At 41.4% G+C, this 17,354-nt stretch overlaps 3 protein-coding genes across 3 annotated transcripts; all 3 read left to right on the top strand.

Annotated features, from left to right (window-relative positions):
* Positions 1-3,129: 3,129 nt before the first annotated feature.
* Positions 3,130-5,173, top strand: LOC124178272. The gene is made up of 3 exons (XM_046561509.1): positions 3,130-3,671; positions 3,715-3,803; positions 3,894-5,173. The coding sequence occupies exons 1-3, from the start codon at positions 3,130-3,132 to the stop codon at positions 5,171-5,173; spliced, it is 1,911 nt and encodes a 636-aa protein (XP_046417465.1).
* A 7,511-nt stretch (positions 5,174-12,684) lies between these two features.
* Positions 12,685-13,431, top strand: LOC124178271. Its single transcript, XM_046561508.1, has one exon. It carries the CDS (start codon positions 12,685-12,687, stop codon positions 13,429-13,431), a length of 747 nt encoding a protein of 248 aa, XP_046417464.1.
* Positions 13,432-13,596: 165 nt separating this feature from the next.
* On the top strand, positions 13,597-14,616 carry LOC124178270. Its single transcript, XM_046561507.1, has one exon. It carries the CDS (start codon positions 13,597-13,599, stop codon positions 14,614-14,616), a length of 1,020 nt encoding a protein of 339 aa, XP_046417463.1.
* The last annotated feature ends 2,738 nt before the right edge of the window (positions 14,617-17,354 follow it).

Here is a 17,354-nt window from a genome sequence, read left to right as displayed (position 1 = left end):
ACGTCCTCCAGACTTCATATTCCTTTCCCACGCTCTTAGTTACCTTACGCTCTGTAGTCTACTCTTATCATTCGCGAGTCAGCAGATTCTTCTGTAACTCGCGGCTAGCTTGCCTCCTACATCCCGCAAAACCAGGCAGATCCATCCTAGCGCTCAAGTAAGACACCTATCCCTCTAAACCAAGACCATACCTTCTTCCCTCGACCGACTCCATTGCATTGACTACTAATAAACAATCATATACATTAAATCGTTTACCTTCCCTTAATACCGATCCCCTTCTATTCCACTCATTTCCTGCATTGGGAGTAGTAGCACGCAAGTGCATAGTCGACGTGAACGGACCCTACAATAGCCAAATAACACCTTGGCTGGGCGTGGAGTAAGCTCCGTTTACCGCTCATCGGAGCCTGCGCAATCTACCCCGTAACAAGGTGAACAAATAAATACGAATAATTTCTCGATATATTAATAATAATAAATAAATAAATAAACAAATAATTGCCAAGTATATGAATTCACATTTTCAAATCCATTAAATATCGTATTGATGGTGAAACGTTTCCGCCTTATGGTGGATCGTCCGATGTGTCAAACGTCACATATTTACATCAATTTTACGTCTACAGTTCTATCCTATAGTTATTGGGGGGCTGCGACCAACCCCCAAGGTACGGTGTCGGTTTGCCCAGGTATCAATTGCCGCTTGTCATCCTGCCACTTCAGAGCCAATTTTTTTTGTACGATCGTGCTTACTTCATGTTTTTTACTTTATATTAAACACTGAGGGAGGGTCAACTCTTGGTAAGCCATCAGACAGCGCTTATAATCATAAAACGTAATGCTATTTATCGATGAATTTCTTACACCCTTAGCACGCTTACTCACTTTCACGCCACGGTCATATTTTTCCCCATCCTCACCCATCGTAGTAAATGTGTACAGCTTTGCTCGCAGTCCCACAAACTCGGTCATAATTTTACCATTATTTTCATCCTTCATTAGCCCTAGTTGTTATTTGTTTTTAAGGGGAATACCATGCACATTGTCCGGTGAATAGTCAGAGGTATCAAACATTGCATTTACATGACATTTGATGATATCATAGATATTAGGCACATTGAATTGATGAATAAGGCTGTCTGTGTCGGTATACGTCAATTTAGCTTGTTTATTCGAAAGATTGGTTTTAATATAATTATAGTGGAAATTGTAGAGAAAGATTTTTGACAGATCTAGAATTGATGCGCCGATGTAAATAGGTTTGGCGAAGTGAACTTTGACACGATTCATTTCAATGATAACCATATCAGCGCCAAATACGGTACAGCTGTGAAAGTTTGCTCGGGCAATAAGCGTTCTCGCACCACCTCTTCCCTCCCATTTTGTGACCAATTCAACATCTTTATGATTTCGCACATTCTCCATAGTCTTGCCGAACACCGCGTTGTTCATTAGTTTATAAAAGTTTTTCTCAAATTCATTCCTCGACCGCTTACGCATGTCTGTGTTGAGCATGATGTAAGGCTCGAGCCATGGAGATTGTGCGAACTTTAAAACTCTGTGCACTTTCGTCACTTTCAATCCTAAACTCAAACACTGTTTCAAATTTCTATAGTGCAATATATACTTTGTTTTGGGGTAAAGGGTGGTCGCGAGTTTGGCATTTTTACTACCTGGAGGAGTAAAATGTTCGGGACAAAGAGGTTAGTCTTTATGATCCTCGTGGAGTTCTACAGGATAGTCCAAATCTACCTCCAGAAAGTAACCTGTAACACTTTATTTCTCCCTGAACAATTAAGAACATAAATAAATAAATTAGAAATAAATGACTCGACAAAATTGTAAAGATAAAATAGTATAAATAAAACAGTTCAAATGAGCAGATTGCAATAAAGGGTAGAAATAAAAGTGTACATATAAAAAATCAAAAACTATACATTCATTCGAACATTCACACAATTTAAAAAGTACGCCTTGGATACACAATACCTTGAAATATGCTACTTGCTTGTCTCAATCTTCGAATGTGGTTGCACCATATAAGTCACTTGCCTATCCTGATCTTCTTCTCTCCAATTGCTCTCTTTCGATAGATAGTTTAAATTTGGATGTTCACCTTCAGGCTTCGTCGTTTACACACGTTCAGAGTGGAGATGAAATTAGCAAGGATCGCAATGAAATCGAATATTCGGTGAACTTCGTACTGTGTATATTGAGTTTTGTAATGTAAAAATAGACTAGATTTTGAACTGCTGCGGAGTATTATAAGTTTCGGTCTGTACAGGTTGGCGTTTTTCCGCAGAGTCTCCTTCGCTTCTATCCTCCAGATTTGTAGCCGGTTCCACCAGACTGGTCAAACGCTCACTCTCCTTCCGTCCGGTCAAATCCGAAATATTGCCGCCTATATTCGAATGCTTGTAATGTCACATTACCCCCTTTTTTTCATGGACGTTGCATCGTTCATGAGAAACGAACACCGTCATTGCACTTTTTTTTATATCATTTTCGTTACGTTTTCTCACTCATACGTTCACGCATACACACATTCCTTAGTCATTTATGGTATCTAAATCCTTATAATCTATTTAACAAAATTTTCTCAATATGTAACCTTACACTCAATTGTTTCTGGGTGAGACATGGAGGATCAATCTGACCTGTGCGACCTTGAAATTTATCTACGAATTTTTAGAAACATCTTGCTTACTAGGTGGATTGACGATACAACCTCAAATTCACTCTATTGTATACGCCTTTTACTTTACTTTCATCATCAATTTCAACTAACCGATAAGCATTTTTTCCAACGATACTTGATATTTTAAATGTCCCTTGAAATAAATGAAAAAGTCCAAATCTTGGTTCTCATCCATGTTAAATGTAATGAATAATAAATTTTCTTGGGAACTTGGACAGAATTGATCAGATTCAATTTATCAAAATTTGCAACGTTTCGTTGGTTTTATTTATTTTCCAACTTCATCAGGCAAGCTGTAACAGATGGAGTCCCGTTTTCCATTAGTTTTATGGATGCAAACTTTGAACAAGCTCCATAATTACTACGAGAGCAATTTTAAGAAAATAAAAAAACAAAACATCGAAAAGTTTGGGAAGCTACAAGACAAGATGACTGACAATGTAGAACAAAAAGTTGGAAACAGAATTTATAATTTCACTGATACAGTTTTACCATCAGAAGTCCAGAAGATCTTAGAGTTAGATTTTAACTATGGACTACCAACAACAAATATCAATCAACCGGTCGTTACAATTATTAAGGATCTGGAGGGATGTATCGACAAAGTGAAAGATGACGAGTTATCCAACGAGGGTTTGACGGAAGTGAGAAATAATCTGAGAGCAAGAGGTGTAAATATTGTGACAAATCACATTAAATATCAGCGTAGAAGCAACAGCAATCACAAGAAAAACTTCAACCTAGTTAAAAATATCAAAGTCACAAGAAATTTCTTTAAACAACATGAAGATCTCCTAGTAATGCGCTCAGATAAAGGTAATTCAACAGTGGTCATGTACAAAGAAGAATACCTCACAGAAATGAATAAGTTGGTTGGCGACCGTAAAACATATGAAAAGATCAAAAGAGATCCTACGTCAAAAGCTACAAAACATAAGCAACCGCTTAATAAAGAAACTTGTGGATATTGGTATCCTTGACAACATCCAAGGTAAGCTAATGCGAACTTACAGTGCATTGGCACCAAGAATCTATGGCTTAAGGAAAACCCACAAACCTGGGTGTAAACTTAGACCAGTGGTCAGTAGCATAGGATCACCAGGTTATGAGATCGCCAATTTTGTTCATAAGAGTCTGCTACCGTTCGTAATGAGTCTGAAATATAATGTGACAGATTCATTTCATTTTTTAGACCAAATCAAACTGAAAAAGGTAAACGAAGACCATGTTTTAATATCACTGGACGTAGTATCTCTTTTTACCAATGTTCATAACAGTTTAATAAGGAAAATCATCATTGAGCGGTGGGATGAAATCCAGAAATTTGTACAATTGGACCAGACTACTCTACTAGAGCTTATTGATTTTTGTTACGACTCGGGATATTTCGTGTTTGATGGCAATTTTTACCTTCAGAAGGAAGGATGTGCTATGGGGAGTCCAGCAAGTCCTTCAATTGCCATCATTGCAGTAGATTATGTTGTTTCAATGGCGTTGACTCACCTTAACTTTGAAATTCCGATCATTAAGTCGTATGTTGATGATCTATTCGCAGTGGTTCCAAAGGATAAAGTAGACAGCATCTTAGATGTGTTTAATAGTGTTGACAAGGACATCCAGTTTACCTTGGAAGTTGAGAATAACGGGAAGTTGCCTTTTTTGGACATACTAATAGAAAGATCAGAAGATGGTGATCTTATAACTTCTTGGTTCAAGAAACCGTACAGCTCAGGAAGAATTTTGAATTTTAATTCCAATCATCCATTGAGCCAGAAATCGGGGGTTGCAAAAGGGTTTTTGAACAGAGCCATGCGCTTGAGTCATGTGAACAAGACCAAGGAAAGTATTCGCATGGTTAGAAGATTACTGTCATCTAACAATCATCCAAACAAGGTCATCAGCAAGTGTGAGAAAATTGTGTCCGAGAGGATTAGAAACAACATCAGGAGCAACAATGTCAACAGGAATTGGTCGTTTAGCAGATTTCCCTACATAAAAGGCTTGTCACCAAGACTGGGATCTTTATTCAGGCACACCAACTGCAAGTTGGTATTCTATAATGTATTCAAGGTTAAGGATCTATTTTCCCGGCTAAAAGACAAAGTGGAGAAAGAAGATAGATCTGGCCTGGTATACAGGATTCCGTGCTCGTGTGGGAAATGGTACGTTGGACAGACCAGGCAAAAATTAAAAGCCAGAGTGAGACAACACAAACTTGACTGCAGACCTGAGAAGTCCATAAAAAACAACAAAACAGCATTAGCGGAACATCACTTTGTTGAAGATGGTCATAACTTTCAGTTCGAGGATGTGGAGATTTTAGATCTGGAGAAAAATTACATGAAGAGAAACCTAAGTGAAATGATTTTTATTAAGGCGATGAATTGTGTCAATTTTAGATCCGACACGCAAAATCTCAGTACAATTTACAGTGACCTGATAAATGATGTGAAGGATTTAGTGAAGTCATAGTAATTATTTTTATTTTACTTAGAGGTTGAACTTTCGCGCACAATACGAACAGTACTAGTCATGGACAACAGAGTCATGTTGACAATACAGATAATGCGACCTCCACACGTACTATCACACTGTGTGAGAGTAGTACAGTCTGTGATTTAAGAGTCACCACGTTTGACATGTGTATTTGTCCATCATATTTGTCCATTTTATTTTATTTAAATGGATTTATTGGCACAATGAATTTATAATTTTATTAAAAAAAATGTATACATCTGTCTAGTCTTATTTAAACACATTTTTGACTTGATGTTATGGACCAGAGGATTTTAACGATGATTTAACCTCAAAAGTAAATATTTTGTAATTTTGTTTAGTTTATTATTTCTGAATTTGTAACTTACATGTATCATGTCTATTGTTTTATGCAACTTAATTTTAAAGTTTATGTACATCTGTTACAGCTTGCCTGATGAAGTTGGAAAATAAATAAAACCAACGAAACGTTGCAAATTTTGATAAATTGAATCTGATCAATTCTGTCCAAGTTCCCAAGAAAATTTATTATTCATTAAATGAAAAAGTTTCTGTGTCACCTTAACCAATAGACTTGATTGCATTGGAACCCTCATCAGAACCAGGTCACTAATATTAAGTTCTATTTTCGATTTTTGTTTTTGATATTTACATCGCCGATTGAATGTTTTTTCAATTCTTCCTCTAGCTAACTCAATTCTCAACGGTTTGCTTATCAAATCTGTTTGCGGAAATTTTATAATTTGCTATATCTTATCGGTATGATCTTTGTCAAATTATAGCTGATATGGTGTGAAACCTGTACGTTGATGTACTGTTGCATTTAAAATTTTTTGTATATTTGGTAGGCAATGGTCCATAGTAGTCTACTGTGACGAGATCTCCCAGTTTTTCAGATCTCACCATCTGATATAATCCTTTCGTACTGTAAGTTAAATGTTTTGTACGCTGACATAGCTCACAAGCCAACATAAAATGTTTGACGTCGCTACCCATATGCTTCCAATAATAAGATTCCCTTAAATATTGATTTGTTTTATATAAACCTACATGACCTAATTTAGAATGCACTGAACCAACCAATTGTCTTATCAATCTAGTTGGAATCACAAGCTTCCACTTTTCGTCATATTTGTCATTAACGAATAACACGTCATTATATACCTTATATCTAACATTGCCTTTTTTTGAATTGACTGAATCGAACATTACTTTTATTGATTGGTCAGCTCTCTGGACCCTTCCAAATTGTTTCAAATGAACTGGAAGTATGGTATCCATGGTCAAAGATTTCATTAAACTTGATAACATTTGGTGATTATTTTTCTCATTTGGTAAAAGATTCGATGTAATTGCTGAAATTATTCTGTAATTGGGATGATCCTCATGAAATTGACTATACGACTAAAAAAATCTGCGACAATGTTGTCACTGCCTTTACAATGTATCGTTTTGAAGTCATACTGCTGGAGTAATAAACTCAATCTTATTAAACGCGTATTTTGATAAATTATAGTTTTCAAGAAAGTCAAAGCTTTATTATCCGGTATGATTTCAAATTGATTTTCAACTAAATATATTCTAAATTTTGTAATCGAATAGATAATAGCTAGTTCTTTTTCTGTTGTACTGTATTGAACTTCAAAGTCTGACAAGCATCGACTAACTAATCCAATTGTATTACGCGCCTCTTCCTGGAGATCAACTGGTAGTGCCCCTACTCCACACCGATGTCGCCACATATTTCATAGTTATATATCGAAAAAGTCGGCCCTGTACCCTTGTCCCCTAGATCTAGTCATTCTTCTTCTTTGTGCCGACAAGCCACAATCAAAAAATAAAAAATAAAATAATAAAGTGCACAAAAAACATTAAAAATGTTCCGGAACCGGAGCAGAAGTACAGATTCGGGAAAAGAAAACGACGGAGGACTACTGGAAAAACGAATAAAGCGATTGGAACGAAAATTGGCGAAGAAAAAGACGAAAAAGAAACGGCATCGCAGGCACGCCTCGTCGTCGTCGTCCAACTCGCGCTCGCCGCGAACCTCGAAAAGAGAAGACGCGGCTACGAATCCCCAACGAGACTCTGGGAAACTGACAGTTTTTCACGGAATAATACGGAAAAGGGTAAGTTGTCTCCCCGCTGTCCTCGGAATTCCCATGAATGGGAGAGGAAAAGGGAAATATTTTGCAGGTTAGGTCGTCTTACCCGTCAAGCGTGATCATTTCGCTGTAGCGAATTCGGCACTCTGCACGGGCTGTAGCCCTTAGAGAGGAGTTGTAACTCATGCTCAACAAATTGGGAAATCCAAAACGATGCCACTCGTAAGGTTTCAACCAATCGAGGAAGCTCTAGCGATGGCAAAAATGTATAAATATATATATATGTATATATATATTTACACGAACATTATTGAAACGAAGCCGCAACTGTGATGTATCACATAGAAAATATTCCTCATTTATGCATACAGGTCGGGCCTTAGGTTCACAAGCCGACGATACAGCGACCGGGGAAGTACCCGTCGTCGAACCGCAGGGAGACGCGAGACGCGCTGAAGACGTCGATTTCACAACTACGAGAGCTAAGACACCACCGAACCCAGGAGTCGATGAATCAGGGGGCCTGGCAGAAAACGTCCTCAAAGCTATGGGGAAACGGATTGCCCCAGACAGGGTCCTGGGACCGGAAATTCCAAAACCTATCGCAGTGCGATGGGAGAAAATATTCAAACAAGGTCTGCCACCAGAGCTAAAGACGTCAATCATCGAAAAATATCCTCCCCCAAGCGACTGCATATCCATTGATCCGCCAAAAGTGAATCCCGAGCTAAATGCGGCCTCAGCGGAGGCGGTCGTAAAACGAGATAACCGCATCATCTCAAAACAAGGAAGGATTGCAGCATGCCCCTCCGCTCAAGGGAAAGCTTTGGCAACAATCATAAAAAGGGATAACGACGCCGACCTTGCATTAATAGAATCGATCAGCGACGTTCAGTGCCTACGAGGCTTTTGCGTCCGGGGCCGTGGCGATTTTCGGTTGTTAGCGCGTTCGACCAACTCGCGTCAACAGGGATGCGAAATCTCCAATGAGCGAGGAGGCGAGCGTGCAATACACGTAAAAACAGGCAGTAAGACGCGGTCGTCCGTCGCGTAACGACACCAAGGCGAGAGAGTCCTGTGCTCTCTCACATACGACTTCCCAAAAGAAGGGAGATAATTGGATAATCGAAACGATCGGGTGAACGGTCGTATGGTTCCAGATTCTCCGAACGCGGGTGAACAGCCATACGATCCTCGCTTCTCCGATCAAAAAATCAAACGCAAACCGAGGATTGCAATGGCACGGACCAAACTGGCTTCTTGACAAAGGAAAAAACGTAAAACAACATAAATCGCCGTGGGTTTTTATGCCGCAAGGCTTTTCCCACAAGAGCCAATAAACGACAAAAATCCGATGGCTCAAATCGCGAGTGTACTTTATTTCGAAACCAAAACCTTCAACCTTTATCCCTAAAAAGAAAAAAAATCCAAAAAAATTAAACATAGATACAGAATCACGAAGCGACTTTGAAAATAAACGAACTTCGACTATACAAAATGGTGTCGGAAGCGGGATGCGAAGCCACGCCCGCATAGAGGACAAGAAGAAAAAGGTGCAAACGTGCATCGTATTCAATAAATCGTGACACTCGTCGACTAGCCAGCCATCGTCTCCAAACTCGTCACCCCCCAGTTCGCCATCGGTGGAAAACGATCATCATCTACAAAAATATAAGTATACAAACGGTTCACGATTCTTAATATCGTATTATGTACTTCCTTTGGCGTCATACGTCTTTCTATAGTTCATAACGTTCGACGTAGTCGAAAACACATTTCGGTCCAACGCATGCTTTGTGTGAAGAACGTAGCATGCATATATACGACAATCACATGTATAAAACATACGTCTCGTTTTGTTATGAGAGTTTCGATATATAGGCGTTGAATCGTAACCGCCACAAGGGGGGGTTTGTTTACACTTGACGCCGGCCGCGCTCGGTCTCTTGATCTTTGTCGGTGGACGGACGAGTTCGTGCGCGTTTTCGAAAAGATACGCGCTGCACGGGGAGAGGCTTAGAGCCGACCCTTGAGAATCAGTCGACCTTCGACATCGAACGCACAGACGTCGTATCTCGAGACGTCGATACGCCTGTTTTTTCTTGAAGATCTCGTAAATATTTTGTCCGCACCAGCTCAGTAAAATGGCTGCCCGCGTAAAGTTTATTAATCAAAAGCGTGCGACATTAAAGACGAACATTACAAAACTCGAGCGATTCACGGAGGACGCGGATTTTGAACCCGCGAACATAAAAATGCGGGCGGATCGTGTAAAAGAACAATTTTGGACACACGAGGAATTACACGATGAACTCGCATTATTAACCGACGGAGACGGTGACAACGTCGATGAGTTCGACGAGTTGCAGGATCGATTTTACGCGATCATAACTAAAATCGAGACAGATTTATTATCGACAACACTACAACATCCCGGTGTAGCAAACGTAACGTCGCTGCCGATCGACGGCACGCGTCGACTTAAATTGCCGGTCGCCGACCTCCCAAGGTTCGACGGCAACATCGAAAAGTGGCTATCGTTTAAAAATACATTACTGACAATGATCGATTCTCGCGAAGACATAACGAAGTTACAAAAATTCTTATATCTAAAAAATTGCCTAGAGGGTGACGCGTTAAATACAATTCTCATTTATAACGTGCGCGAAGAAAATTACGGGACGGCATGGAAGTTACTTCTAGATTCGTATGACAAGAATTTTTGAATTTTGAAATTCGAATTTTGATCGTAAAACATCTCGACGCGATCCTCGAGTTGCCCGCGGTAAAAAAGGCGATGCATAAAGATTTAGCGCGACTCGTCGACGACATGCGCCAACACGTGAACATGCTCGCGTCATTGGACGTGATATCAGATGAACACTTGTTAGTCCGGATAATCGAACGCGCGCTATCCAACAATATTCGGGTCAAGTGGAAAGAGACGCTCAATCTCGACACCTCGCCAACGCTCGAGCAAAGGCCCTAGGGGTAAAAGCATAGTGAATTTGCCCTTGAAAGATATGAGCACGATACTGAGAGGATTCTTAGGTACTTTAATAAGATAATAAGATCCTGAAAGTTTCAGATCTCTAACCCAATCGTTATTGAGAAAAAGCAAAATGTATGAAAATCGGAAAAAATTAATATTCTCAAGAATGCGTGAATCGATTGATTTGAATTTTTGATATTTTTTGGGGGCTGATGGTAGCTTTGAGGAAAAAAAATACAAACTATATCGGGTAATAAGAACCTCAAAAATAATGGCACTTTTGTTTTAATTTTGATTTTTCATTATGATGCGATTTTGGTACAATTACGAAACCATTTTTTTCGAATTCCTCATCCATTTTTCTACGAGTATACGAACTGTGGCGGACACCCGCCACCGGCGAAAAATCGTAAAAATATTTCCGTTTCCAACTAATCTTCGAGTGTCCAGGCCTCGCCGCGCTAGCCGAGGGCTAAGGGTTTGACCGCACCGGAAATTTCCCTACATGTGGCATTTATGGCGCGACGCGACCCTTGGCCTCGACTCGGGGGCGAGCCTGCTTTTTTTCTTTACCCCAGTCTTCGCCACGCTCTTGGCACATACAGTACTAACTTACCGACAGCACCACAATTTGTCCTTTACAGCTCGATGTTATGTCCAGTCTTACAACATTCGATGAAAATTATATCCACGCTTTGTATTAATTGTTTCAACTCTCTGAAGTGATTGTAAGATACATTGTATTGAAAATACCCTAAATTGGTGACCCCGACGTGATTTGGCGCGATCCATACTCTTTCTCGTGTCAGGCTGTGTTAAATTTTTGTTGTGAGTGCTAGTGTTAGTGAACTTATATTTTAGCTGTGAAATTTGAGTGGTATTGGTGACCGGATATAGACCCCAGATCGTGTAAGATGCCGGCAGACGCTGTAACCGACGTACGAGCTGCGCTAGACCAAGTCGCTGTGCATATTCCATCGTTTTGGCCCGCAGACCCGGAGATGTGGTTCACACAAGTCGAGAGTCAGTTCACGTTAGCGGGGGTGGTCGGAGACGAGACAAAATTTAGCTACGTCGCAGGCAATATAGACGCGAAGTACGCCGCGGAAGTGCGGGACATTCTTACGCGGCCGCCCGCGAGCGGCAGGTATGAAAAATTAAAAACGGAACTAATCCGTCGTTTCAGCGCGTCGCAGGAACAGAAGACGCGGCGATTACTCGAGCACGAGGAGATGGGTGACCGCAAGCCCTCGCAATTTCTGCGGCATCTTCAGGCGCTAGCAGGCGTCGTTGTACCGGAGAGCCTCGTGCGCTCGCTGTGGCTCGGCAGGCTACCCTCGTCGATGCAGGCTATCCTCGCTACGCAAACGACCGCGAACCTCGATACGGTTGCCGAGTTAGCCGATGCCATCGCCGACGCAACTCCGCGCCACCAGGTCGCCGAGTACGCGGGGAGTGCGGGTAGGCTCGAAGCCTTGGTCGAGCAACTAACGGCAAGCCTGGCTACCGTCGTGGCCATGCAGAAACAGCACCAGCAGGACATCGCGGCAATCCAGCGGAAGATGGACGACCAGCCGAGCCGACCACGCACACGTTCGCGGCAGCGATCGCAGACCAGGGATCGTCAGCGTGACCGAAGTCGCAACGGTGAGTGTTGGTACCACGCGCGATTCGGAGCCAACGCTACAAAGTGCACAACACCGTGCACCTACCTGTCTGGAAACGCGACGGAGGGCGTTAGAAGCGGTAAACGACCCCTGCCCAAAATCGCGCCGCTTATACGTATTGAATCGGGCAACGAAGACGCGATTTCTTGTAGATACCGGGGCCGATTTGTGCGTGTTTCCGCGAACTCAGGTACGCGGCCCGCGCGCCAAAGCGTCCTACGAACTTTACGCGGCAAACGATACAACGATCGCAACATACGGATTCGTTACGCTCAACCTGAACTTCGGACTCCGTCGGGAGCTCACTTGGCGTTTCGTCGTCGCTGACGTCACGAAGCCGATTATCGGCGCGGATTTTCTCAGCCATTTCGGGCTACTCGTCGACATTCGCAATCAACGGCTCGTAGACGGGGTCACTTCTTTTAAGACACCCAGCAAGATCGCGGAAGTCGGCCCTAGTATTAAAGTCATTTCCGGAGAATCGCAATACCATGCACTCCTCGCTACGTTTCCGGAGATTACGCGGCCTAACTGACCGAATTGAAGAAGACAATCGAAAAATTCTGGTTGCTCGATGATGCATACGCTAGTCAAATAAAATTATCGGAAAATACAAGCTGCGAAACTCATTTCAATCGAAACGTCACTCGCGAACCGTCGGGACGGTACGTCGTTCGTCTGCCGTTCCGTAGCGCCGATCGAGACCTCGGTGATTCGCGATCTATGGCCTTGCGACGATTTGCTGACTTGCAAAAAAAGCTTAACGCGGACCCGGTGCTTAAAGCGGAATATCATCGCGTTATGAATGAGTACATAGAACTAGGCCATATGTCACTCGTTGTCGACGAATCACTACCCGGTTATTATCTCCCACACCACGCGGTCATAAAGGCGACAAGCGCTACGACGAAGACCCGAGTTGTCTTCGATGCGTCCGCCAAAACAAGCATGGGAATGTCGCTTAATGATACGCTGATGGTCGGCCCAACTATTCAATTGAAACTAATCGAGCATCTTTTACGATTTCGCAGTTATAAATTCGTGATTACCGCGGACATCGCGAAAATGTACCGACAAATCTCGATCGCCCCCAGCGATCGTCGGTACCAACGAGTTTTTTGGCTCCAACAGGAAAGAATTCGCGTATTCGAACTAAACACCGTAACGTTCGGCGTGTCGTCGGCTCCGTTTCTTGCGATACGAACCGTACACAAACTTACAAGCGATGAGAGCGTGGATTATCCTAAGGGGGCCGAGGTTTTAACGCGCGACTTATACGTCGACGATTTGTTATCAGGGGCAAACACTTTTGAGGAAATCGTACAAATTCGGGACGAAGTGATCGAAATATTGAAGCGTGGCGGATTCGACATTCCACAACGGGCGTCAAATCACCCGCAGGCCCTAAATAATTTGAGCAAAAAAACCGCAAATATCGAATTTCTGACAGACGAAAGTCCTGTGCACTAAACACTCGGTATATCATGGAACGCGCGGAATGACGACTTACTTTATACGGTGAAACGTATCGAGCCCTCCGAAAAGATCACAAAACGATATATCTTATCAGAAATCGCGATAATTTTCGACCCCCTCGGTTTACTCGGTCCGGTGATTCTCGCCTCGAAAGTGATTATGCAACGATGCTGGAAAGCAAAAACTACATGGGACGAGTCCGTACCCAGCGCGTTAGATTCCGCGTGGCGATCGTTCGCGGAACAACTGTCATTAATCGACAATTTAAAGATTGACCGATACGTTTCCACAAATAACCCAAACGATATCCAGATTCACGGATTTTGCGACGCGAGTCAGACGGGTTACGGAGCTTGTATATACGTGCGCTCTCGCGAGCAGGCCGGCGAAATTCGCGTAAGACTTTTCTGTTCAAAGGGACGGGTGGCTCCACTAAAAGATCAAACCATCCCTCGACTCGAACTCTGCGGCGCTTTGACACTTGCTCGCTTATATCGCGAAGTCCTCGAGGTGACGAGCTTTCACGTGTACAGGACAATTTTCTGGTCAGACTCAACAATAGTTTTACTATGGCTAAATAAACATCCGAGCATCCTAAAGGTGTTTGAAGCACATCGCGTCGCAGAGATACAGGAGGTCAGTGAAGGCGCGGAGTGGCGGCACATCCGGACTGATCAGAATCCGGCAGACGCGTTGTCGCGAGGTCAATTTCCACGGGAATTTTTAAATATCTACTCGTGGTTTCGGGGGCCTGCGTGGCTAGCTCAGCCCGAATCCGTTTGGCCGCAAGTTGCGGTAACGCCTCAGAAGGATTTACCGGGGATTAAAAAATTATTGTGCATGTTCTCGCAATCACAATCGGAAGAAATTTTCAAAAATTTCTCGTCATACACACGATTGATTCGTGTCGTCGCGTACTGCTTACGTTTCTCACCCAACAATAATGTCAAGGGCGCTTTAACAATCAAGGAAATTGAGGAGGCCGAGTATCGCGTTATTCGATTAATGCAACAAGCGCACTTTCAAGACGAAATCGATCGTCTTTTATCCGAAGAAAGGGTGAAATGCGCAAAACTTGGATCTCTGAATCCGCGGGTCGACGAGAGAGGCTTGATTCGCGTCGGTGGTCGTATAAATGTAGGAGTAAAGAATATTCTCTATGTTAAGTTTATATTTTAAACTAAAGATAAGATTGTGTTTATTTTTAAGTGTCGTAAATTTAAGGATTATGTTGTGACAAAGGCTATCCAACATGCTGTTGCCAGATGAGGAAACGTGGCTAGTTGGTGAGTCTCGGTCACTAAAGTATTGTATAATTGAGATGGATACGAGTCGTGTGAGAGCGAGAGAGAGAGCCAGGTATGAAGTATGGAGTACAAGGTATAAGTAAGGGTATGAGGGTGGGGGTGAGAAAAGGCCAAGAGGCCCTGCATGTACCTAATAGCTAAGCAAAAGTCAGTCTAAGACCATCGGGACTACTGTAAAGATGTACTTGTCACTTTGTCATAATAAAGAAATACTTCTATAAAATTCAAACCTGTCGTCACACTGCAAATATTTCTTTAGTAAAATTAATAGCATCAAACCTATTATTGTCATTATACTACATAAACATCGAGAATATTTAAAGAGTGGGAAATGCGTTCGAGATTAGAATCCCGGACCGAATCAAAACTACGGGCGCTAATCAAAAACAGCCGTTATCAATCATACCCTTCTACGCGGAAGACGAAAAACTTTGTTCGGCATCAGCCTTACAAAACTACCTGGAGAGAATGAAAACCTCAAGAGGCTCCACGATAGATCTCTTCCTATCGTTCAAAAAACCATTTCAAGCCGTCTCATCGCAAACTCTGAGTCGATGGATCAAATTAACATTGAAAAATAGCGGAATAAATACGGACAAATTCACAGCACACAGCACACGTCACGCATCCCACGTCTGCAGCGAAAAGAAACAACATCGATCTAGAAACGATAAGAAAAACTGCAGGCTGGACAACGGGATCTGAAACCTTCGCAAAATTTTATCATTTAAATGTCAGTAGAGATAAGGATTCTTACGCACGAGCGATCTTGAACTCGCAATAACATTAGTAGTGTTAAGACACAACGTGTAGCACAAAACTAATAAATAATATTGGTTGCCGTTATTAGCTTTAAACGTCTACCAGTTGATCTCGAGGAAGAGGCGCGTAATACAATTAAATGATTAAACGAACTTACCAAGTGAAGTTCTATCATAATTGTATGAAGCGCCTCTTCCGAGATGATCAACACCCACCCAAAAATCCCATCTAATACACGACTACATACCCCTAATACGACGGCAACGTTTTCAAAGAATGACTAGATCTAGGGGACAAGGGTGCAGGGCTGACTTTTTCGATACATAACTATGAAATATGTGGCGACATCGGTGTGGAGTAGGGGCACTACCAGTTGATCATCTCGGAAGAGGCGCTTCATACAATGATGATAGAACTTCACTTGGTAAGTTCGTTTAATCATTTAATTATATATGTCACATCGCCAAGGAGTTCGAGATTTTCAAGCGACGCTGCGTCCAAACAGTGTTCTCGATTCCCGGCCGATGCTTATAGTCTAGGAGCTAGCAACGTTTTCGAGAGAGAATAACAGGTCAGCTGATTTTTTGATAAGCCGTTCCTTTGGCTCTGTCGATCAGCGCCCGAACCGTCTGGCCGCCGGTAGCGGTTGCGTTTACCTGTGCGCATCCTACTTGTACAGGTGATAATATCAATTTTTAAAATTATTTTATAAAGCTAATTTTTGTTTTTTATGTGTTTTGATAGGTTTGACAAATATACTTATCATATTACCAGATATTTTTATCATTGTTAATAACGCGCCATACGCTATTGTTTATTGAAAAAAAAAAAATTCGAAGTATTTCAGTGTGCCTGTAATTTTGATATGTTGCTCTATTACTATCAAAAATCTTAAAATTAATTTGCCAGACAATAATTCCATTGTTTAATAATAAGCCAGACTGATAAAACTCTGAAACCGAAGTCGGTATTATGTTAGAAGAGTGCTGTCAGCTGAGAGTCAGTGAGTAAGAGAGACAGACAGTGACGGTGGCGAAAACGGTAAGTTTTCAAGATGGCGTCAGAGTGAAATCACTTGTTAATGTTTGTGTTTGTTTTAATGTTTACTTTTGATTTTTCTTACAATGTCGAGTGATAAAATAAAAACTTGTGTATTTTGTAAAAAAAAGAATAATAAAATAATAATTTTTGTTGACGATAAACTAAAAAAATGTCGGAAATTTTGAAAGTACGTGTGAAATGTAAATTAAAGTACAGCAATACCGAGCTGCCTGCACAAGTAAATACTACAGATGGGTATCACAGAGAGTGTTACAGCAGTTTTACTGCTTTAATGGCTAAATACCGTCATTTATTAGAAGATAATTCATCGTCTGAAACAAATTGTGCCTTGAATAGTCATACAACGTCAGAAGAAGCTGCTTTAAGCTCTAATTGTGATTTAAATATCGAAACTGACCTCTGTAATGAAACCTCTGAGGAGGCTAATATTTCAGATATAGAAACAGGTCCGGGACTGAAAAATGTTTGTTTTTTTTGTAATAAAGATCGTAAGCAGAGCAAAGGTAAACAGCACAGTTTACATTCCTCAAACGATGCAAAAATATATGAAAAAATCTTTGAGTGGATGAATAAACTGAATAACGAAGATTTGTTGCAAAAAATAAACAATCTTAAAGCAGCAAATGAAACAGTTTTTTATCATCATCCCTGTGAATTGTTATATTTTAATAATTATAATAAAGTAGCTGCGGAAACTCCACATACTTCTTGGCATAGAAGTCGTAATATCCACAAAGACATCTTTAATCAAATTGTGTTAGCAATAGAAGAAGAAGTTTAAAAAAA

This window comes from Neodiprion fabricii, chromosome 3 (genome assembly GCF_021155785.1).
Source record: "Neodiprion fabricii isolate iyNeoFabr1 chromosome 3, iyNeoFabr1.1, whole genome shotgun sequence".
NCBI classification, from domain to species: domain Eukaryota; kingdom Metazoa; phylum Arthropoda; class Insecta; order Hymenoptera; family Diprionidae; genus Neodiprion; species Neodiprion fabricii.
This window is presented reverse-complemented; position numbering and strand designations above follow the sequence as displayed.

Bases quoted from the DNA above. Each gene is read 5' to 3' on its own strand.
- LOC124178272 (XM_046561509.1), top strand. From the start codon at position 3,130: ATGACTGACAATGTAGAACAAAAAGTTGGAAACAGAATTTATAATTTC. The intron at 3,672-3,714 runs GTATCCTTGACA...GCGAACTTACAG, and splicing joins AAAGAAACTTGTGGATATTG to TGCATTGGCACCAAGAATCT. The intron at 3,804-3,893 runs GTTATGAGATCG...TTCATTTTTTAG, and splicing joins CAGTAGCATAGGATCACCAG to ACCAAATCAAACTGAAAAAG.
- LOC124178271 (XM_046561508.1), top strand. From the start codon at position 12,685: ATGGCCTTGCGACGATTTGCTGACTTGCAAAAAAAGCTTAACGCGGAC.
- LOC124178270 (XM_046561507.1), top strand. From the start codon at position 13,597: ATGCAACGATGCTGGAAAGCAAAAACTACATGGGACGAGTCCGTACCC.